At 60.6% G+C, this 21,337-nt stretch overlaps 2 protein-coding genes and 1 long non-coding RNA gene across 15 annotated transcripts in view; 1 reads left to right on the forward strand and 2 right to left on the reverse strand.

Annotated features, from left to right (window-relative positions):
* Nucleotides 1–20,428, forward strand: part of LOC108410330 (cohesin subunit SA-2-like) — a 29,583-nt gene extending 9,155 nt beyond the window's left edge. For 4 of the 10 annotated variants that reach the window (XM_073228232.1, XM_073228231.1, XM_073228227.1 and 1 more), the window contains 25 exons: nucleotides 190–394; nucleotides 1,011–1,147; nucleotides 2,242–2,466; nucleotides 2,865–2,963; nucleotides 3,984–4,063; nucleotides 4,351–4,458; nucleotides 5,149–5,278; nucleotides 5,554–5,668; nucleotides 7,040–7,143; nucleotides 8,051–8,143; nucleotides 8,273–8,362; nucleotides 9,100–9,306; nucleotides 10,048–10,124; nucleotides 10,483–10,570; nucleotides 10,676–10,756; nucleotides 11,158–11,250; nucleotides 12,318–12,480; nucleotides 12,880–13,025; nucleotides 13,958–14,059; nucleotides 16,356–16,507; nucleotides 16,664–16,795; nucleotides 17,118–17,296; nucleotides 17,551–17,656; nucleotides 18,179–18,260; nucleotides 19,066–20,024. In XM_073228232.1, the coding sequence (XP_073084333.1) occupies nucleotides 190–394; nucleotides 1,011–1,147; nucleotides 2,242–2,466; nucleotides 2,865–2,963; nucleotides 3,984–4,063; nucleotides 4,351–4,458; nucleotides 5,149–5,278; nucleotides 5,554–5,668; nucleotides 7,040–7,143; nucleotides 8,051–8,143; nucleotides 8,273–8,362; nucleotides 9,100–9,306; nucleotides 10,048–10,124; nucleotides 10,483–10,570; nucleotides 10,676–10,756; nucleotides 11,158–11,250; nucleotides 12,318–12,480; nucleotides 12,880–13,025; nucleotides 13,958–14,059; nucleotides 16,356–16,507; nucleotides 16,664–16,795; nucleotides 17,118–17,296; nucleotides 17,551–17,656; nucleotides 18,179–18,260; nucleotides 19,066–19,632 (3,561 nt within the window). In that variant the 3' untranslated portion in view covers nucleotides 19,633–20,024. Of the gene's footprint in view, nucleotides 1–189; nucleotides 395–1,010; nucleotides 1,148–2,188; nucleotides 2,467–2,864; nucleotides 2,964–3,983; nucleotides 4,064–4,350; nucleotides 4,459–5,148; nucleotides 5,279–5,553; nucleotides 5,669–7,039; nucleotides 7,144–8,050; nucleotides 8,144–8,272; nucleotides 8,363–9,099; nucleotides 9,307–10,047; nucleotides 10,125–10,482; nucleotides 10,571–10,675; nucleotides 10,757–11,157; nucleotides 11,251–12,317; nucleotides 12,481–12,879; nucleotides 13,026–13,957; nucleotides 14,060–16,355; nucleotides 16,508–16,663; nucleotides 16,796–17,117; nucleotides 17,297–17,550; nucleotides 17,657–18,178; nucleotides 18,261–18,865; nucleotides 20,025–20,111 lie in introns of those variants that run through there. The other 6 variants (XM_037013503.2, XM_073228235.1, XM_073228236.1 and 3 more) reach the window with 6 other exon arrangements.
* LOC118971545 (uncharacterized) lies at nucleotides 9,267–16,476 on the reverse strand. Of its 2 annotated transcripts, none has more exons than XR_012127603.1 (3): nucleotides 16,339–16,476; nucleotides 11,140–11,281; nucleotides 9,267–9,951 (listed from the first exon to the last, which is right to left on the reverse strand). It is a non-coding gene; the product is annotated as an uncharacterized lncRNA (long non-coding RNA). The 2 variants fall into 2 exon arrangements; XR_005060022.2 differs by having other exon boundaries at nucleotides 16,323–16,462.
* Nucleotides 19,931–21,337, reverse strand: part of PPP2R3B (protein phosphatase 2 regulatory subunit B''beta) — a 45,281-nt gene continuing 43,874 nt past the window's right edge. For all 3 annotated transcript variants that reach the window (XM_017681347.3, XM_017681346.3, XM_017681349.3), the window contains exon 13: nucleotides 19,931–20,661. In XM_017681347.3, coding sequence (XP_017536836.2) covers nucleotides 20,517–20,661 — 145 coding nt within the window. In that variant the 3' untranslated portion in view covers nucleotides 19,931–20,516. The remainder of the gene's footprint in view (nucleotides 20,662–21,337) is intronic.

Consider the following 21,337-nt stretch of genomic DNA (forward strand, 5'->3'; position numbering starts at 1 on the left):
CTGTGAGCAGCGCCTGGAGCAGCCATGCTATCACCTCCAGCTGACTGTGGGCAAGGCGCCTGGAAATCCCATGGACAAGGACGTGACGCGGCCCTGGGACGCCAAAGGCCCTGAGGTGCTGGTGTGGGCGAGCTCCTTGAGGGTCCAGGCGCAGGGCTTCATTGTCCCATCCGTGCTGTCTTCTGACAGGAGAATGACTTCTATCCCATTGTGGGGCCGGGGCCCTTCTGGAAGCGGTTCCGGGCCAACTTCTGCGAGTTCACAGAGCTGCTGGTGCGCCAGATGCACTGCTCAGCGCTGTGTGATGGCCAGCTTGTGGACACCGTGATCTGCATGCTCACTGGCCTCACCACCTCCGCCGTGCACAGCCTGAGGCACACCAGCTCACTGGCAGGTGAGGCCACGCGGAGGGGCCCAGCCTGCCTGGAGGGGCTGCACACTGGGCCTGGTGGGGCTGCAATAACCTGTGCAGCTCCTGTCCCTGAAGGGGGTGTCCACACCTGGGGCACCCTGGCACCTAGTAGTGGTCAAGGGCAGGGTGCCAGGGCAGAGGCCAGGGGCGCCAGCGCAGGGAGGCCCAGCAGGCCAGAGCTACAGGGTGTTTGCAGGAAGGAGACTCTATGCAGAGTAGGACGAAGAGCGCACCCATTTCCCTGGCCTGTGGAGGGCGCCAGTGTGTCTGACCACGTGGTACAAGAGGATGCTTGGGAGGGGTGGGGCTGTGGGGTCTCGGGTGTATCCAGTCCCCTCCCCAGAGGTGCCCGGGCTGGCTCTCCTGGGTGAGTCCTGTCCCCAAAGGACTCTGGCTGGCTCACTAGAACTGAGTGTGCCCTCAGAGCATGCACACAGCTGTTGGTTTTCGCCCAGTGGACTTGTGGCCTGGGAGGGAGATGGGCTGGCCAGGCCATCTCCCCACAGTCCTGGCCTCTCTCCCCACCCCGCGCCCTCCACCTCCTGCCACCCGCAGCCACCCCCAGAGGTTCCACATTCTCCCTGTGCTCTGCCTGCAGCCATGAAGCTGCTAACAGCGCTCGCCAGCATGAACCAGGGCACGTGCCCAGTCCAGCGGCTGTATGACATCGAGAGCGTGAGCCGGCCTAAGGGCAGGCGTGAGTCCTGCGGACAGCTGCTGGGCCAGCGGCACCAGGTGCGGGGGTAGGGTGGGTGCACCTGGGGCCCCTTGCCCTGGCCCCTCACTCTGCTGCCCGCACGTGGGGCTGTGCCGGTTGCCCCGTGTGCCGCAGGCCTGTCTAGTGGGTGGCTGGATTAGGATGGCACTTCCCCTCACATGCTGGCCCAGAGCTGTTTTCCCTGCAGCGTCCTCAGCCATGTCTGTCCCTCCTCCCACATGGCTCCGTTAGGCTTCCGCTTCTTTTTCTGTCATGGTTTTTGTTTTAGTTGGCAGAGGACTTGTGCAGACTCTGCTTCCCTTTCATTTGCGGTGCTGTTGATCCCCCACCGCCACCCCGCCTGCTGCTCCCGCGTGTGCTCCCATGGGGGAGCTGGCTTTGGCTGCCACCAGGTGTCTGAGTGCAGAAGCACAGCAGGGGGCACACTTCCCTGGGGGGCACAGATGAGGCCACCGCCCCAGCCCTGCCCCTGGTGGTGCCTTGTGGACAGGAGAGAAGCCCATGCAGGACGGGCACACAGTCACGTGGGCATGGGCCACACACCTGCTTATGCCTGTGTGCACTTGTAGAGGTGTGGACACAAGTCTGTGCGAATGCTTCAGTGTGCACGTGTGTAAACTTGTATTTGTGTGTTCCTGTGCTCATTTGCATTGTGAATTGTTTACATACAAATGTGTGTTTGTGCCTGTTTGTGCATGGGTGTGTGTGTGTACACAGGAGTGTGCATGTAGGTGTGCTTGCACACATGGCTGTGTGCATGCCTACATGTGCATCTGGGCATGTGCATACCCATGCATGTGCGCTCAGAGTGTACCACGTGAGTTCACACTACTGTGTTGTCTGCTTTTAGGTGGTGCATATGTATGCATATATACGTGTATGTGCACATGTGTGGTGTGCCGCCTGTGTGTGCAGTGGCATGGCCGGCTGCAGTCAGGGCAGGCAGGAGGGTGGGCAGCTGTGGAGCAGAATCCTTAGTGTCATGCAGGGCTGTGTAACAAGAGGTGACCATCCTGGCCTTGGGTGGCCCCCACACAGCTGTGCTTGTGGTCCCGCAGCCCCAGCGCAAACCAGAGGCCATCGATAACATCATCTGCTCACTTTTTAAAAGGACGTTTGTGCCTCGCTATCGGTAAGGTGTGGTCACGTCCAGCCTTGTGTCGTCCCTTGTACCCATCCTGTGGCTGCTGATGCTCTGAACCCTGCTCGCAGGGATGTGAGCTCGGACATCCGAGTCATCTGCGTGGCGGAGCTCGGCTGCTGGATCCGGCTCTACCCAGACATGTTCCTGGACAACAACTATCTGAAGTACATCGGCTGGATGCTCTACGACAAGGTGCGAGTCACCCCGGCCAGGGGCGAGTAGGTCGTGTCCTGTCGTCTGGTGCCTTCACAGAGAAGCCCTTCCCATGACTCTCAGGACACTTGTGAGGGTTGCCATGAAGGGTGGCTTTGCTGCAGTCCCCTCCTTTGTGGTGGGTGCAGTCTAGGCCACATGGGCTGCGTCCGGGATGTAAGATACAGGCCAGGCTCAGGTTGCCATCCAGTGTCCTCGGCCTTTCCTGCCACACCCTATGCTTCGCCACGCAGCCCCTCCCTTTAACTGCCACCCCCCAGCCCTGGGTGTCACATAGCATCTCAGGTGCCAGGTTGAAGCTCTGGGCTGATGCGAGGGGTGGACGTGACCCCTCCTGGAGGCCACAGGAAAGCTGGTAACCCGCCCCCGCCCCACAGGACGCCAGCGTGCGGCTGAAGTGCATCACGGCCCTGAAGGTGCTCTATGAGAAGAGGGAGTCAGCCATGAAGCTGGGCCTTTTCTTCCACAGATTCAAGGTGAGCCTGTTCACCATCTGCCATGTGGCTGTGGTGGCTGCCAGCACTCACGGTGTGTGTGGGGGTCTGGGCTAGTTGGCCGGGCAGGGCTCGTCCCAGCCAGGCAGGAGCTGCCTCTCCCAGGAGAATGGGACTCTTGTGCATGTGTGAGCCTAGGGCCAGGCCACCTGCTGCATGGAGACCAAGTCGTATGTGCTGCCTCCAAGGGCCCACTGTGCATGGAGGGTCCGAGCAGCCAGTGGTGGGACCAATGACTGGGAGATGGGCACGTGGTTATTTAGCATTTCCCGTGGTGCTGGTCGGGGGAGCCGTGTGAGGGATGCGAGGCCCCAGAAGGGCTGGGCTGGGAGATTCCAGGCAAGGGGCAGGCCCATGGGAGGTCAGGGCGCCACCCTGGCGGGAGGTGCCCGTGGGGCTCTGCACTGCTGCAGGTCAGCCTCACCCACCCGCCCTCCCTCCACAGCCATCGTTGTGGACCCAGCGACTTGCTGGCCCAGCAAGGCTGATGGGGGGGGGATGTAGCTGCGGGCGCCCTGATGCAAAGACCGCTGTCCACTGGGCTGTCCTGTCTCACCCAGTGGCCACCAGGATGGGGCATGTCATGTCCCAGCAGGCCAGGGTCTCCACAGGGATGCTTGGCAAAGTCTGGCACAGTCGGTTGACAGCATGGTGGGGAGGTGCTGCTGGCTTCTGAGGATGAGGAGGCTGCCCAGCACTCCACCACGCAAGGCCACCTACCCAGAGGCAGCCTCCAAATGCCCTGGGGCCAGGGAACTAAGGCAGGCTGGATGCCAGGAACCGTGGAGCGTGGGAGCTGGGGTGGGAGGACAGAGGTGGGTGCTGGTCCAGTGGGCGCAGGTCCAGTAGGATGTGTGGCGCTCACAGCCCCCGACTTTGGAGGGGCAGCTCTGCAGCAGCCGGCCTGGCATTTCGCCGATGCATGGCAAGTCTCAGCAGTCCTGTGGCATGGTCAGGGTTAGGACCAGGACGCACTCTCATCTGCTGCTTTGGTTCCCTCAGAAACGGATCTTGTCGATGACCCAGGACAGACAGCCGGAAATCACCTCGGAATGCATGCAGCTCTTGGGGCTCATTTCTGAGTAAGTAGCCTCTGGGCGCATGCATCCCTGATCGTCCTGGCCTGCATGGAGCACGTGGCACTAGCCCCACGTGTCTGGACACACAGGTGTGTGTGTGGGGGGTGTGGGGTGGTTGCAAGTACCGTGAGCTGTGACTTTCAGGGGCTGAGGAATGGAAGTCCTCAGGGCCCTTGCTGGGCAGAGCTCCTTGGTTCTGGGCTCAGAGTCCCTCTGGTCCCTGCCTCTTCACCCTCACGCCATCACCCCGCCCTCCCCATTGCCCCTCCCCTCTCCCCGTCCCTGCCCAGGCACTACGAGGGTGTCTTCTCCAACAAGGAGTACATCTTCCTGTTCCAGTTTGTGTACGCCGCCTACAGGCCCCTTGCGACGGCTGCGGGGCAGCTTGTCTGCAAGAGGTAGGTGGGCGGGGCCCCAGGGCACCTGGTGGGACGTCCGAAGGGCCAGGTGTCAGAGACATCACTGTAATGTCAGGCACAGGGTCCTGGGACCTGAGCTGCCTTCTTCCAGATGGAGGGTGAGGAGCCCCAGGACATGGGGAGCAGTGGGGGCCCGTCACCAGGAGTGGGCAGGGCAGGGCAGGAGGGTGTGGGACCCTGGTAGGAACACAGACCCCAACCACCTGTGGGGACATGCTGATCTGGACATGCTGATCTGGTGTGTGCGACACACACGTATGGGTACCAGACACGCTGACAGGTCCCCAGGTGAAGGCATGTGCCCACGGGGGTCAGGCCCACCAGCCCTGTCCCTGGAGTCCCCCTGGTTTCTGTCCTGAATCATCCTCAGTGTCCTGGGTCCTTGTCAGGCAAGGGTCTCTGTTCTAGGGTCCAAGGTGCAGAGACTGTGGCTTGTCTAGTCAGCCGTTGACCCCAGACACTGGCTGCATGAGTGATTGCATATGTCTGCTTCTAGCACTTTCTCCGTGTCCCGGCCACATGGCCTCCACATGTCCCGGCATCATGGCCTCCCTGGGTCGCCCCTCACAAACCACCCTTGTGTGCGTGTCAGCTAGGCTGACCCCGCAGGGAGTGGCAGGAGTCTGGCCCTGAGGTGCTCGGTCACCCACATGGTCCATCTGCTGTCAGTCTGTCTGTCTTCCCCAGGCTCCTGGCACTGCCACCCCAGGAGAGTTTCCTTAGTCCGGAGCTCCCAGACAAGTTCAACAGAAACTTCCAGAGCATGAAGACACTGATTGACTTCTACCTGCAGGGCGAGGTGGGGATGCTGGGCCTGCATGGGGCTCTGTGAGGCATGACCTGTGTCCTGAGTCCTGTGTCGCATGTCCTGTGTCCCATGTCCCAGGTCCGTCTGCAGTGGGATCTGGTTCCTGGTGAACAACTCAGTGTGAGCTGTGGAACTCGGGGCTGGCGTCCTCATGTCCTCATACGCAGGGAGGGGAGGAGGGGGTTGCCATGCAAGGCATCCGGACACATCTTCACACACTATCCTGCAACATTCATGTCTTCACATGTCTGGCGTGTCCCTGTCAGTTCCACAGACATGTCCCGTACCTGGTGGACGGCCTGTGGGATTCCGCGCCTGCCCTGGTCCAGAACTGGGAGTGTATGACTGCCTTGCTGCTGGAGCCACATGGCGGGCGCCGAGGTGAGTGAGCACAGCCCAGGCTGACCGGAGGCCCTGCTGCAAGTGTGGACTGTGGCAGGTGGCCCTGCCATCCCGTGGCCCCGAGTCCTCGTAGCCCTGCATCCTTGAAGTACTGTTGGAGTGTCTGAGACACCAGGGGCAGCATATGGGGCCAGGAGTGCTATCAGTGACTCCCCCAGACTAAGGGCACCTTGTGGTGAAGGGGCCACCTGTGGCTGTGTCCCAGGTTAAGGGTCCTCAGGTCCTGAGAGGTGGGGGTCACAGGTGTTGGGTAGGGTCACAGGATGAGGGCCAAATTCTGGAAGAGGAACAGCCTTGGGGGCCTCTGAAGCCTCTGGAACAACCCTTCCCAGTCACATTCCTGTCTGGGTCCGTGGCCACCATACCACACTCCCCATGGTCACTGAACACGGGAGATACTGTGTCACGAGGACACCTCTTGTCCTCTGACCTGGGCTTTTGAGCTCAGCCGCATGGTCCCCTTGCCTCTTGGCTGTGAGCACCAGTTTCGTGGTCTGGCACATGGGCATACAGCAGCACTCACCCCAGGATGCAGGAGGCTCAACCGGAGGCCAGTTTAAGCCCCTGGTTTGGCGTCACAAATCACCACAAACCAGGGGCTTAAAACACAGGAATCCTCTTCTCTAGGTCTGGAGACCAGACGAGATCCAGGCGGGGCTCAGGCCCAGGTGGGGTGGGGCTTCCTCCTTCCCCAGGCTGCAGGGGAGGCTCCTTCCCGCTTCTTCCAGTGTCGGGAGGCTCCAGGTGGCCCTGCGCTCCATGCCGTGTCCCTCCCATCTCTGCCTCCATCTCCACGTGGCTTCCCCTCTGTGTCTGTGACTCTGCTCTTCTGTCTCTTATGAGGACACGTGTCATGGCTTTAGGGCCGCCCTCATCCAGGACAACCTTATGTCAGATCCTGCACTTAATCCCATCTGCAGAGACCCTGTTTCCTAATAGGGTCCCATGCTGAGGTTCTGGGAGGACGTGAGCTCAGGGAGGCAGCAGTCCCTCTGGAACAATGCCCGTAGGATCTGGTGTGAGGCTTTAAGGGCTGTCGTATGTTGCTGAGAGCACACGTGGGACCGTCTTGGGCACAGGGCTGTGCGCTGAGCCTCACGCTGGGTGGAAGGGCGAGGGTGGCTTTTGTCGTGTGTAGTTTGAGGAGAGGGCTGGCCCTGGTCGACATTGTCTGTGGACCCCACTGAGCCTGTGAGCCACGTGCTGGGGCGCAGATATGCCCATAAGACCCCGGCCATCCTCCTGTGTGTCTGGGCACACAGCAGGCTCCCGGAGAGCAGCGCGTGGCCCCAGAATGTTCTGCCTCCTGAAGGGCTTGGCATGGCTGACCGGGCCCCTGTCTACCTGCAGCGCTGACGAGCCGGCAGGAGCAAGTGCTCATCGAGATCCTCGTGGCGGCCGTGCGACAAGTCGCAGAGGGCCATCCACCCACTGGCCGCTGCCTGGGCAAGAGAGTCAGTGCCACCCTCGGCCAGACATGCTTCGTCCCCTGTGCTGGTCGCCCCGTTGCCGTCCCACCTGCCGCTCTCGGCCCTGAGTGCCAGGGCTCTGGCTGCCACCGCCTCTGCGTGGCTGCCTGCTGTGGCTTCAGCCTTCTGCTTGCCACCCCAGCTGGCTGCTTGCTTGGGTGCTGGTCCTGCAGGCGGGGCTTCTGGGCACCCCGTCCAGGTGGGTCCCGTTGGCTCTACGTCACTGCTCATGCCCATCTGCCCTCTGCCAGTGGCCGCACCATCCGCCAGCTGGTTCCAATGTCTGTTGTCCGCCCTGTTGGGGAGGTTGCTCCGCATTCCTGTGTCCTGTGTGCTGCCCGCCACCTTGATGCAGCTGCACATAGCACTCAGTCAGCCTCCGTATGTGTGCTGGGGTGGCTGGGACAAAGGACCACACGATGGGGAGCTCAGCCCACAAGAATCATCTCCTCTAGGTCTGCAGACCAGATGTCTGAGGTCCGGGTGGAGCAGGGCCATGCTCTCTGCACAGGCTCCAGGGGAGGCTCCTTCCCACCTCTTCCAGCTTCTGGGGGCTGCAGGCAGCCCTGGACATGTGGCCAGGTCCCTCTAGCCTCTGCCTCTGTCTCCATGTGGCTTCTCAGAGCTCTCTTGTGTCTCTCTTTTTCTATTATGAGGACACCTGTCATTGCATTCAGGACCATCCTATCAAGTGACCTGGGAGGACAGGACTCAGCCCCTCACCACGGTTTCCTTTATTTGAAACAAAACACCAGAGAGTAGCAATTGAGAGCTTCCCTTTGATGTGGGGGCAGCTCTTCAGTGACTGGGCCATGTCGGGGGGGGGATTCTGAGGCCACCCTCAGACTTGTGGGTCAGTTGTGGGCTCAGGCTACACATGCTTCATCTGCAGGCCTCCAGGGAGTTGGACAAAGCCCACCACTGGTGTGATCACACTGACATGAGCCAACACTTTGTCAAGGTGCTGCCCCAGCTGCTGTCCAAGGTGCCCACGGGGGAAGGGCCCTGGGGTGGGCTGCCCAGGAGGCTGAGGGAGCCCCAGAGCAGAGCAGGCCAGGGGGCCACAGAAGCAGAGGGAGGCAGAGAATCCCCTTCATGCATGTGCTCTGGGCAGTTTGCAGCAGACAAAGAGAAGGTGACCCACCTCCTGCAGATCCCACAGTACTGCAACCTGCACATGTACGGCACAGATGGCCTGGACCCGGTGAGCAAGGGGAGCATGGCCCTCCTCCCAGGGGCAGGGTGGGGACACATCCCCCATTCCCGAGTGCCAGGAGTGGGGACAGTGACCCCTTCTAACGGAGGGTCTGGCAGGGAATAGGGTGGGATGGTGACTAGCCATCAGTGTCCATCACCATTCCTGCCATCCTCTGGAGGCCTGTGCCTCACCCCTCTGAGGACATGCTGGCATGTGTCATGCTGGCGCACTGCCCAGGGGCAGGGAGCCTGGCCTCTGTCCTGAAGGCTAGCATGCCTAGTCAGCACTAGCCCTGTGGCCGGGGTGGGTGTGAGGCCTGACAGGGCGGGGCAGGAGGGGTATGGTGTTGAGGCATGGGGACGGCGATCCCAGGCATTGCTGTGTGGGAGTCTGCTGCCAGACTGCAGGTCACCCCCCGCTCTGATAATTGGCATGATTGCAGGCCCAGGATCTGATGGCATCTGCCATTGGAATGAGCTGCATGCACAAGCCTTGATGTCCTTTTTCTTTATGTGAACCATATGCTGTTATCAGGGCTGTGTTGTGGGGAACAGGGGCCAGGGGGCCCTGGCAGCTGGACTGGTGTGTTCTGTCCACATGTAGTGGCCGGCCACCCCCTGGTGAGCTCCTGTCATGCAGGGTCTGGCCCCCGTGTACACAGCTCCCATGACCTTTGTCCCCGGCCCCTGACCTTGCCCCGTGGCTCCTGGCTTGCCCTCATCTCTGCCTGCCACCTTCCGCAGCACCTGGATGCTGCCCTGCTGGAGCTGGACTGCCTGGTGCAGCGGCACTCGGACGTGGCGGTCCTGGAGGCCTGCGCCCAGGCCTACGGCAGCTACTGTGATGAGGGGGGCCCTGCTCACTGCCAGGCTGTCCCTGCCTGCAGCCGGCTGGTGGACATGCTGGTGGACATGCTGACCCCGCTGCTGGACGCGTTCATGCAACAGGAGGTGTGTGGATGTGGGGGTGGGGCTGTTGGGCGTGTGGATGTGCTGTAGGAGTGAGTAGGGGGTCACAAATGATCATGGCTTGTTGCTACCGGAGAGCCTCCCGGGAGCCCTGGAAGATGCAGCCTGCAGGCGTTTGGCTTGTCCACACTCGGTGCCAGGTGGTGTCTGTAAAGGACCACCTTGTACACATCTCGGGGTCGTCCTGCTCCTGTGTGAGAGCACCACACCCAAGGCTGCGAGGGCTGTGATCTGATGACACTTGGGACTGAGGCAGGCTGAGGGCCGCGTGACTCTGGGCTGGGTGTCCAGGGCCGGGCACCGTGAGGACCTGCTGCTCACCCTGGGCTCAGGCTCCTCATGCAACTGTGGCCCAGGGCTGGCCCTGAACTTGGGGTGCTGGGGGTTGGCCCTGTGCTGCCCACCTGTCTCCTCAGCTGTACAGTGAGCACCCGTCCCACGGTGCGGTCCTCTGAGACACCCAAAGCACAGGGCAGGGTGGGAAGGGCCTGGAGTGGGCGGCCTCAGCTCCTGTGTCTGCCTGTGAGCAGCACCCGCACGTCTGGCCTCGTCTTGCTTGTCTCCTGCAGAGCTGGAGGGAGATCAGCCAGCGGTTCTCCCTCCTTTCCTGTTCTTAAGAGCCGCCTTCTGAAAAGTGGGAGGAGAGGTGTGGGTGCCAGGGAAGCCGGGGCTGAGGGCGCCCTGCCGGGAACACATCACCACCCTTCTTTCCCCGCCGTGCAGAAACAAGGTCTGTTCCCCAGACATGGCGAGGTGGTGCGGATCTGCTCCACGCTGCGCAGACTGGCTGCCTTCTACAGGTGAGCAGGTGGCGGCCAGCTCCCTGGGGGGTCACGCACGTCCCCCAAACTGCCTGCTGTCCTCACTTGGAAACACGGCCCCAATTCCCTGGTCCCGGTGGTGAGGAGGAGGACGCAGAGCTTGGGTGTGCAGGGGGGCCCTAGGCACTCAGAGTCCATCTGGGGCCCTGAGCCACATCCCCTGAGGCTGAGACAGAAGCCCCGGCTGGGCAGGTAGGTGCTGGACATCACAAGGCAGGGGACCCCCAGGCCTTCTGTGGCACGACCCCCTCAGTCTGCCAGGAGGGGTTCCCTCAGCTCCAGGGTCTGCTGAGCAGCATTAGTGGCCGCGGGCCCCTGAGACCGTGTTTCTGGCCAGTGCACACGACCTGAGCGGCTGGAACCTGTATGAGAAGGTGGACTGCCTGCTGACCTTCCGGAGGCAGCAGGGCAACCTGCCCACTGAGGTGAGGGCAGCCAGCTTTGGGGTTCCTGCCAGAAGTTTGGGGACCACAGTGAGGAGGATGCCCAAGGTGGAGTCACACCAGCATCCCCCGACTTGCACCCTGCAGGTGGTCCACTGTGCGCTCCAGTGCACCTACTATGCGCTCTTGTGGCAGATCGTTGCGGCCACAGACCGGCTGCCGCCCCAGGTGGGTAAGGGACCCGGTGGAGGTCAGGTGCAGGTGTGTGGCCCCGGGGAGATGGGGTATCAGGGGGACCAGTGTCCTAGCTTAGACAGGCACTTGTCATCCCGAGGGCAGGCTGGGCTTCGGGTCTGATGTGGTCATTGGACGTGGGCCATTGTCTGTCCACTGGTTGTGGGGTGAGGCTCAAATGATCTCTGAGCACCTGCCCCCATGCTGGCTGGCTGAACCCCCAGGACATGCTTACTGGCCAGTCTCCTGCATTGACGCCCATCAAAACATGGGTGTCTTTATGGGTTCCTGGAAAGTGCAGGTCAGAATTCCTCGTGATGGAGACTGGGATGGGAGGAGGGTGAGTGTGGGGGTGCAGGGGATGCCCCTGTGCTTACCCTCCTGCTGTCTGACAGGAGGTGCTCCTGGGCCTGCGGAGTAGGCTGATGAAGTTCTGTCTGGTCTGCCGGGCGTACCTGGGCCACGAGAGCAAGGTGCTCAGCGAGAGGGTGGGTGTGCAGCTCTGTCCTCGCCGGCTTCCTAGGGTCGGGACAGCAAGAGGGAAGCTAAGAAGGCCCTGCCCGTGACAGTCAGTGTTTGGTGTTTCATGCGGAGGTGTTCACACATCTTCCACCATTTCTGGTACAATGATACCTTCCCTCACATGCTGTGAAGGCCCGTGAGCCCCAGTTTACAGGATCTCCTGTGAACTCTGTGTACACACACTTCCATGAGCACCATTTACACACACTGCCATGAAACCTGTTTGCATGTGCTCCTGTGAACCCCGTTTGCACGCACTCCATGGGCGCCCTCTACCTATGTACTGCATGCCTCCTGTTGGGTTTTCCTGTGTTGGGTGTGGTAAGACTTAAGTCCTGAGCGTGTCTTCAGGTGTTTCCACGGCTAATATCTTTGGAGGCTGATCAAAGTGAAGCTGCTCATTGACGAGTTTCACACAGTGGGACTGAGACACTGCTTCCCCCACCATTACTCGTGCCCGATGACGTTCCTGCCCCTTGAGCATTTGGGTGCTGATTTTAAAAAGAACCTCTACCAATTTCTTAGGTTGAGAATGTCTCCTTTTTGACCTTTGATGATGAGGAGGTTCTGTGTTGACCTCACCTGCTGCCATGTTGTCTGGTTTGTTGCGTGTGTCCGTCCCTAGTGTGTATGTCTTGGTGACGGTCCCGGCACTGGCCTTCCTGCTGTGATGTTGCAGCTGTTTCCTTGTGTGCTGTCTTTATGTTGTATGTATGTTGTATGTACCTTTGTCCTCTGCCTTGTGTGCTGGCATCTGAAAGGTCCTCTGATGTCACTAAACATCCCGTGCAGGTTCATTTGTGCGTCCATGTTTTGATCCTTCATCCTGTTTCATGTGCAGGGTTGGGCACAGGTGGGTGTATTTTCAAGGGATTGGCTGACGTCCTCCACCCCTTGCTGTGGGTATTGCCCAGCACTGTTGTGCACCCCACGGAAGGGCCAGGAGATCCTGGTTATAACTTGGGGTCAGAAGAGCTGCCCATGGAGGTGGATGCATGCCCACCCCCAACCCCCACCCCCGCCTGATCCCCAGGCTTTCATTCTGCTCTGTGACCTGCTGCTCATCCTGAGCCACCAGGGCCCAGAGGAGCACACGGGCCTCGGTCTACTCTTCTTCATCCCCAACCACGTCCTGCAGGGCAAGCTGATCGCCTTTGTCAGGGAGCATGTGTTCCTGGAGGAGGCGGGGCCCCCAGGTCAGTTCCCTGGTGCCAGGTTGGAGGTGGGCTGGGCCTCAGGGGGTGCCCTCTGTGGCTGTGGGGTGCCTGTCCCATCTGGGAGCTGCATTTCCCAGGAGTCTTTGGTTCACACAACCACAGGAGGTTCAGGAGCGCCCTGAATCTGGGTTCTGGGGACCTCAACCAGGTGAGCAGAATCAGGAATCCCAGGGACCCTGGCCATTCAGGTGCTTTCTGTGTGACACCCCAAGTGTCTGTTGGGGGCACGGGCGCCAAGGTGTCCACTGGCGGCCCCAGGAGAGGGTGTAGCACCTGAGCCCACCGTGGGTCTGGAGCATCCACCACCCCCTGTGCATGGCTGTCCCGTGAGCGTGGGAGCCACCGGGCAGATATAGCAGAGCCCGAGTGTCTCCCCAGGTTCCAGCAGGGTTTGCAAGGATGACACAGACAAGCTGGACAACCTATTCAGGAGGAGAAACATGCTGGCTGTGTTCTGTAAGCTGATTGTCTACAACGTGCTGGAGATGAACGCGGCGGCCGAGGTCTACCAGTTCTATCTGAAGGTCTGTGTGCTGTGGGTCCTGAGTTCACTCGCCCCTCCTTCCTGTTCTAACTTACCTTTCCTCCGTAAGATACACACTTGCAGTAACAGATTCCAGAAATATGGTGAACAGAAACGGGAAACATCCACCTACTTAGGCAGTGGCATTCTGAGACTTGCTTGTGGCATATCTGTCTTGTGATACAATGAAGACGTGAACCCTTTGTTATTTGCCAGTCTTTCCCTAGACTGCTTTCTAATTTTGTTTTATTTCTGGGACACATCTTTTTTTCCTTTTATACCTCAAACTCTCCTGAGTTTTCTGGTGCGGCCATAAGGGCACACTGTCAGTGGGCTTTTCCTCAGCCTCCTGTTGGTTGGGTTGGTTCTCTGCCACACACACAATGCGCCTTTTAAGCAGTCGTATGCTAAGCCTCAGTACATGCTGGCAGCCATGTTGGGGCACCTGCTCGCTGTCCAATATTTGGTCAGTTCTTGAAGCTGTGCATCCTGGCCTGGCTCAGCTGTGCGTATTTACAGCCAGTGTGGTGCTGGCTTTGCTCCTCACCCCCATCATTCGTTCGGTGCCCTGCCCTCCCCATGGGTGCATACCCCTGTTGGGCGGGGGGTGGATACAGCAGCCACTGGCCTGGGTCCACAGCTGAGCATGCAGCTGGCTGTGGCAATTGTGATGCCCAGTGGCTGGAGTGCCAGCTTTCCCAGGTCCCTGTTGGATGCCTGCCTGCTTACCTGGGGCCACATACTTGCCCAAGGCCCACCTGTAGTGCAAGGCCCACCTGCTTGGTGGCTAGTGCTGAGTGCACAGCGGGATTCAGTTCCTGGGATGTGAAGACAGTGTGACAGCTGTGTGTGACCCACGACGGTCTGTTTGATTTTGGAACCAGTCTGTGCTCAAGTACGACCATGGTTAACAATGCTCTTTTTAATTTACAGCATTACCACCATTTTGGTGACATTATTAAGGAGACGATCACCAGGACGAGGCAGAATGACAGACTCCGCAACGCCTTGTCCCTGCTCCTGTGCCTGCAGCAGGTGAGCGTGCTGTTCCGGAAGGTCTGACGGGACCCAAGGCCACTCCCAGGCACGTGCAGCCCCTGTGAGTGGCCCAGGCCTTCGGGATGGTGGGTGTTGTCAGGGACACTACTGGTCACAGGCACATGCCTGGTTACAGGCGCTGCTGCTCTTTCCTGCCTCAGGAATCACCCACCCAAGCTAGTGTGTGTTTGCAGCTTCTCAGGATGATGGTGTGCTCTGGTGCCTTAGCTTGGCAGCCGTAACAAATCCCATAGACGGGGTGGCTTAGACCCCAGGCACTTTGGTCTCTCAGTCCCAGAGGCTGCAAGTCTGAGATGGGTGCCAGCAGGGTCATGTTCTGGAGAGGGTCTCCTGTGTGCCCACGTGGTGGACAGCAGAGGGGAAGCATGCTCTCTGGATTTGAGGACTCTAAGCCCTTCATGGAGTCCCCACCCTGTGAATATATGTAGTCCTCATCAGCCCTTGGTATCCCAGGCAGACGGGTCTCTCGCCCACTGCCCTGGCCTGGGTGTGCCTGCACCTATTCCCCACGAGGTGGCCTTTCTAGCTGAGCTCAGGGACCTCGCTGCCTGCTGAGGCTGTACAGATGTAGGTAAGTTGAGGTCACTCTGTATGCCGTGAGGCCACCAGTTAGCTACAGGTGCTTTTTCCTGTGGGGCTGGGTTGGCCATTGCTGGGGACTGGTGTCCCTCAGGCTGGTGTGTGAGCACTCACTGTTTTCAGGTGAGTGGCAGACTGTGGCCCATCTTGTCATGAGGCCCCCAGGCACCTCTGTGCTGCCCCAAAAGTGACTCAGGTTGGAAATCTCATCTTCATTGTCACTTGTGAAGACATGGGAGGCCATGTCAGTTTTCCAAGTCAGATTCTTCTGTCTTTTCCCCAGATGCACAGAATCTGCCATGGAGACAGTCTGTTTTAGGCTGTGGTGCTGCCTCATTTTGTTCTCCAGACCCACGTGTCTGCCTCTCTCATCCTAAGTGGCCCCTGAGAAGTACTGGCAGATACTCCCATAAGCCCATGTTGGACTACTTAGGCACCACTGTAGTCTTGGAACTGTGGGAGGAGACCCTTCCATATTTTATGTTTTGGGGATCGTGTGTCTTTCAGCTCTTTGTCCTCCGTGTTGTGGATGTGGTTCCATCACAGCTAACTGCTCAGTGGCTTCAGCTGTTCCCGGTGCTGCCGGGGTTTCTTCCGCTTTCTGTGCTTCTGTGGCTTATCAGGGCTGCCCTCTGAAAGCACCGAGTGTGTGCTTGCTGGCAATGCCTATGACCAGGTGCCTGTGGTCCAGGATGCAGCACCGTATCTGGGCTGAAGTGACCAGGTCTTTCCTAGATGACTGTTGGGCTCTGTCAGTGTTCTACTGGAACATGGGGTCCCTTTCCCAGCTCGGGAGGGAACACTGCCCACGTTCACGCTGAGGTCCCACACTGGATCTCATTTCTCCTGCGATTTGCTGCTTGGTTGGAACAGCCCCACTGTTCCCTTCTTGCTGTGGAAGGGCAGATGCTCATAAGATGGTCACATGATCCAGAATTCCAAAGAGCACATGTGGAGCGTGTGGGTCCGGCAGGCCCACCCTGTCCTGTGCAGGCATCTCTCACTGGGTGAATCGCGAGCGTGCATGTCTCCTGTGACATGGTATGGAGCCCTCACCTGGCAAGGCCCAGGGTGCCTCTGTTGGTGCAGGTGTGTGCTGGACACTTGCGGCTGCCCAGCCCCACTGTGGACTGGTGACCTGTGTACCGCTGCCCCTGTGCTTGGGGGGCTTCCTCACCAAGTCGGCCCTGTCATTGTCCACACACAGCCCAGCCACTCCCCAGCACAGATTCCCCAGATGGTCACTTGTCACCTTCCACCGTGGGGAGGGGGCAGGTGGAGGCTGGTGACACTGGTCTGGATTTTGGTGGGGGTGTTGCCAACTCTCCTCTGAAGTTTGGGGGTGTGGGAAAGGCCCCACCATGCCTCAGGACCTGACCCCATTGTGGGTCACCTACACCTGGGCAGAGATGTAGGGCTCCGGCCTGCCGTGGGGGAGGGCAGCATCCCCAAGCGGTTCTCCAGACTCTGCAGGTCTGTTCCTGGTGAGCAGCAGGGAATCTGCAGATACAGACCCCGAGACTGGCACACGGCCGCCCAGCACCGGGACACAGAGTGCCCGGGAGCCCTGAGCCACGGACGAGGGTGTCCTCCAGCCTGCGGGTCATGGGGCAGGGCCGTGACCCCTCAGCCGCTTCCACCCCTGCCCTCGCCCCCACACCTGCTCCGGGACTCACGGCCGCCTGTCCTGCAGCTGTTCCAGAAGCACGCGGATGCCTGCGGCCTGGGCTTCAGCCCCGTGGAGTTCATATGCGGCCCTTTAGCGTCCATCCGCCTGCTCGCCCGCCGCCTGGCGCTCACGCTCGGCTTCGACCGAGCGCGTGACGCCGCCCACCTCATCCACAGGTGCGTGTGCGCGTGTGTGCGCGTGCGTGAGCGTGGGGGCCACCCTGCACTTGCGCAGGAAGCAGCCCCGCCTCCCCGTGGCGCCCGCGTCTGAGCCGCAATGCCCCGCCCCCCCGAGCCCGGCCTCCTTGATGCCCCGCCCCCTGGACCGCGCAGGCGCGGTCTGGCCTTCGCCTTCTCGGAGGCTCCGGAGCTGGAGCAGGGCCGTCTGCGTTTCCCCAACCTGGGCTTCCTGCTGCTGCTCGCCGAGTTCTCCTGCAAGATCCCGCAGGCCGAGCGCGGGGCCGCGTGAGTGCCGGGGTCCTGAGGGTATGGGGGCGGCCCCCCCGGAGCTGGGGGACCCGGAGGTGGGTTGGGCCCTGGGCTGGTCGGGGAGGCCTGTTCGGGGGCAGCTTTGGGTGGGTGGAGTCGGGTCTGCTGGCGGCGGGTAGTGAGCCCGGTGTGGGGGGCGGGGCAGGGAGGGAACCTCCAGTGGGGCCAGGTCCACGCGGGCTTGGGGTGCTGCATGTGGGCCGGCGGCACTGCCCCTGCTCCCTCTGAGCCCGCGGTGCCCCTGTGCCCCTTTCCCTCACGTAGTCCCCCAACCGAACGGGTCCCCTGTCACCTGCAGACTTGCCCACTTCCGGGACTCCATCCCCGAGGGCCTGCCCATCTTCGGGGAGGGCGACGTGGATCCCCTGGTGGTCTACCGCAAGTCCTTGATGAGGACGTATGACGTCTTCCCCGGGGAGAAGGAGCCCGCCGCCAACCCGTTTGACGCCATATGCAAGCACATCAAGCGTGCCCAAGGTGGGGAGGATGTTTCCTGGGAGTGGGGAGGATGACCCCAAGGAGGGGAGGAGGTCTGCGGGGTTGGGAGAATGTGTACTTGGGGTGGGATGACATGGCCCCCCATAGTGGGGAGGATGTCCCCCAGGTGGGATGTCTCTGCGCAGGGCTGTGCTGGGTCGGGGTGTGGTGCCCCAGGTGGGGATTTGCTGTTCCAACTGGGGTTGTGGTGTTGGGTGGGGAGGGTGCCACAGCTGATGCTCTTGACGCTGCAGAGCTGCCCATGGGGTCGTGCTCTGCTTGGACACCAGACACCTTGGCCAGCTCCACTGGGACAGATACAGAGCTGACAAACCATTCCCGGGGCGGCAAGTCCAAGAGGTGAGGTGTCGTGTCCATGGTAGGTTGGCCTGTGGGGCGTCCGCTGCATGATTGGAACGTCAGCCTCATGGTTTCTGACTTCTCGAGTGGAGCTCTGGGGCGGCAGCTGTCCCAAGGTGGGGCTGGCTAGTCAGTCAGGGACACTGGTCACAGGAGGGTCCCTGGGGGCTGGGACTGGGGAGGGACAGGTGCCTGGCATGGGCTGTGCGCCTGGGATGCAAGGGGCCCCTTCTGTCCCCCCATTTCCTACAGCTTGCAGGCACACTGTGGTGTGCCCAGAGGTGCTGGTGTCCACCTCCTCACCTCTTCCTCCACCTGGCCCCCTTTCTCCCTCCACTGTCACAGTGTCCCCCCCACCTTCCCACAGCCCTGCCAGTGTGTCCTCACCAGGGCTCCTGATCCCAAGTGGCCCCTGCTTCAGTCTGTCACAGGGACAGGGGCCCAAAAAGAGGCTGCATCCCCAGGGGACTGTCTGGTCTCACCCACTGACAGTACTCTGGGACTGACTTCATCTGCCCGCAGGGACATCTTTGATGCTGACTTCCTGTCGGACTCCGAGAGCTCCGACGAAGATATCGACGTGAAGCATGTGCCCACCCCAGAGGTACGTCCTGGAATGGGCCGCACGTCCTTTTCCTGCCACCACCTCCAGGCCCCGGTGGGGCAGGCGGTGTGCCTCAAGGCTGCTGTGCCTGGATGCGGGGTGAAAGCACGTTCCCTGCATGGTTGCTCTGGGACCGAGGGCCCTGTGTGGGTGTGTCACTGGGTGCCTGTTGTGTTGATACTTCCTGGGGGCCTAGCTCCGCAGGTGCTCTGGCCCATGTGGGCTCAAAATGGCCAAGGCTGAGTGTGATCCTTGAACCCAGGCCTGTGTGGCTCGGGACACTGATCTCAGAGCATCCTGGGTCGTTGGCCTTTTCTGGCTGCTGCCTGGCTGTCCCCAAGCCTGGCTGTGCATGAGCGAGAGCTGGGGTGCTCCTGGCAGGGAGAGTTCTGTAGCCACCTGGCAGCTCCTGCAGCAGGAGTGTGGGCTGGGCACCCTCTCTGTGTCCACAGTCCCTGTGACCCTGCAGGTTGTGGTAGTTTGGCGTTTGGGGACTTGCTGGTTGCCAACAGTCAGACCCAGAACTGTCTCCAACCTGCATGTCTGAGCCTGCCTACACCTGTCTGTGTCCACGGGCACTGAGGGTCTGCCCCGTCTGTCCCCAGGGGGTGTCTGACTGAGCAGGTCCTAGCTCTGGTGGCCTGTGTGAGGAGTGCCTGTCACCGTGGTGTCCCAGCCAGCCGTCCCTGGGTGGGGGAACCAGTGGCCTTGAGTGCAGCTGACCAGGGCCCCCGAGGCCTCCAGGCTGAAGGGCACTGACCCTGCTGTCTGCACCCATGGATCTGACCCCTATTCATGGGGACAGGGCTTTGCAGCTGTGAAGTGGGGGCCTTTGGCGTGCCCACTTGCCCACCCAGGTGCCTTTCCCCCCATGGCTTCCTTGCTGGACTCACCGATGACCACTCTCCACTGGGAAGGAAAATTCCAGAACCAGCTCTCCCCCAGCAGTTGGGTAGGGAGCTGGCTCCCTTGTCTCATGACAGCCCCGGTCGTGTGTGGGCTGTGGGCTCCCCCTCTTGTTGCTCAGGGCCTGAGTGCTGGAGGGTTGTCTCCAGTGCTGTTGCCCAGCTGCAAGGGAGGGAGGCTCCCCTGGGTGTCTGCTCAGTGCATGGATGTTGCAGAGAAGTTGGTAGAGCCTGACTGGGGCAGGAGGGCCACGGCAGCTGGTCAGTGCCCTTTCCTGGGCACGCATAGTGGGACCACTCCTCACTCCATATCTCATGCTGGTGCCAAACAGCCTCCCCTCACAGCAGAGTGGACGTTGAGGGTCTCTGCTGTCCTGCCTAGGGGACTCCCTTGGCCCTCACCCCAATGGGAGCTGCACATCCTTGTGTGGGCCGGTTCCACAGGGCCTCTGCACCAAGTGGGTTAGGACATTGCTGCCTGAGGCATGGAGGGGTAGGGGGTCCTCAGGCTGTGTCCCCTGTCCTCCCAAAGCTTTGGGAGCTGGAAGAATGGCCTATAGGGTGGCTCTTGGGTCCCTGTGGCCAGAATGCAGGCCCCACGGCTGAGGAGAGCTAGGCTGCAGAAGCTCTCAGGGCCTGTGACCTTGGCTGGGGTTCCTGCCCCTAAAGGCCATCATGTCCCGTGGAGGCCCCAGCGCATCACTGTGTCCCTTGTGAGCCATGCTGCTGTGTGTCCACATCGTGGGAGCTGAGCCCGCACCAGAAAACCCTGAAGTTCTTTATTGAAAATGCAAACGTGAATCTGTAAGACGTTTTAAAACTGCTCTACATGACAAATAAAAGCTAACTTTACACGTTCTGTGCATTGACATAAAAACGTTCCAATAATTTTGAGGGGACCCCTGCACCCCGTGTGAAGGGCACAGTGCCCAAAATTCACATGCAGACAGAAGGCTCCTGCTGCTGCGGCTCCTGGAACATTCCAGACTAGATGGCGAATGCAGCACACGTCTGGAGGTCTGGGGTCAGCATGTGCCACATGGCCCCCAGGGCAGACCCTCCCGGAGAGACCAGTTCCCCTCCAGGTCGTTGGCCAGGACGGTGAGTCTCCGATGGCTTAGCCAAAAATGAGTTTGCGGGCCACGGGCACCTGGTTTGGGGAGGGTTTTCCCCAGGGCCAGCATGTCAGCCCTTCCAAGGTGGCTGACGCTCCAGTGACCTGTGACCAGCTTTGTGCTGAATAAATACATCTGTCATTCCATACACACGCACCTCGTTTTCTGTAAAAGCTCAACAAACGGTTTCGTTCTCTGACACAAAAGCTGCACAGGGAGTCCCATGTGGGCGCAGGTCACGAGGGCGGCAGGTCATCATCCCCACACTCACACAGGTCGATGGTGCCCAGAGTGGACGGCACCTCAAAGAAGGGCCTCTGGGCCAGTGGAGACCGCAGCATGCTCAGCTTCTGGTCCACGGGGCTGAGCTCGGCTTCGTACCTGCAAGGAGGGGCTGGGTGAGATCGTGGGCGCAGAGTGGGGGCAGCCCCCCCCTGCAATCAGAGCAGCATATCTGCCCCTGTAGGCACTGCCCGTGGGCCCAGCGGCTCCCCGATCAGTGTATGCAGCAGCTCAAGGGAACATGGGGCCCAAGATATCACTGGTGGATGGCACCCCAGGCAGCTTGAGCAAACGGGGGAGGAGCAACTCTGCTGCGCTCTAGGGGGGGTCAGCATTTCCTGAGACCAAAATGAGACAGTGCCACAGGATCACCAGCGATCCCGTCAAGTGAACCCCAAAAACAGAAAAGGGCGACAGGTCTCATTTCCAGGCAGGGTTCCTGTTGGGAAGGAAGGCTGCTGCCACCACAAGTCACTCAGCTCACGGACCCACCGACGGTAGAAGGGAAACCCATCAGCCAAGAGCATGTGACCAAATTCAGTACTCGGTCTCAGCAGAGTGGGAGTAGGAAGGACTGTCCTCCGGCTGCTGAAGGACGTATGGATAGCCCGTCAGCGAACTCCGTGCTTCGCGGTGGATGAAGGGGACGTCCCACCTCAGCTTGGGAAGCGAGGCAAGGCCGTCACCCTCAGCGCTTGATCCAGGCCTGTCCTGGGTGAGCTGGGAGGTGCACGGGGAGGAGAGGAGGACTACGGCTGCCTGCGCTCGGGCGGTG

Source organism: Manis javanica, chromosome X, assembly GCF_040802235.1.
Source record: "Manis javanica isolate MJ-LG chromosome X, MJ_LKY, whole genome shotgun sequence".
Taxonomy (NCBI): domain Eukaryota; kingdom Metazoa; phylum Chordata; class Mammalia; order Pholidota; family Manidae; genus Manis; species Manis javanica.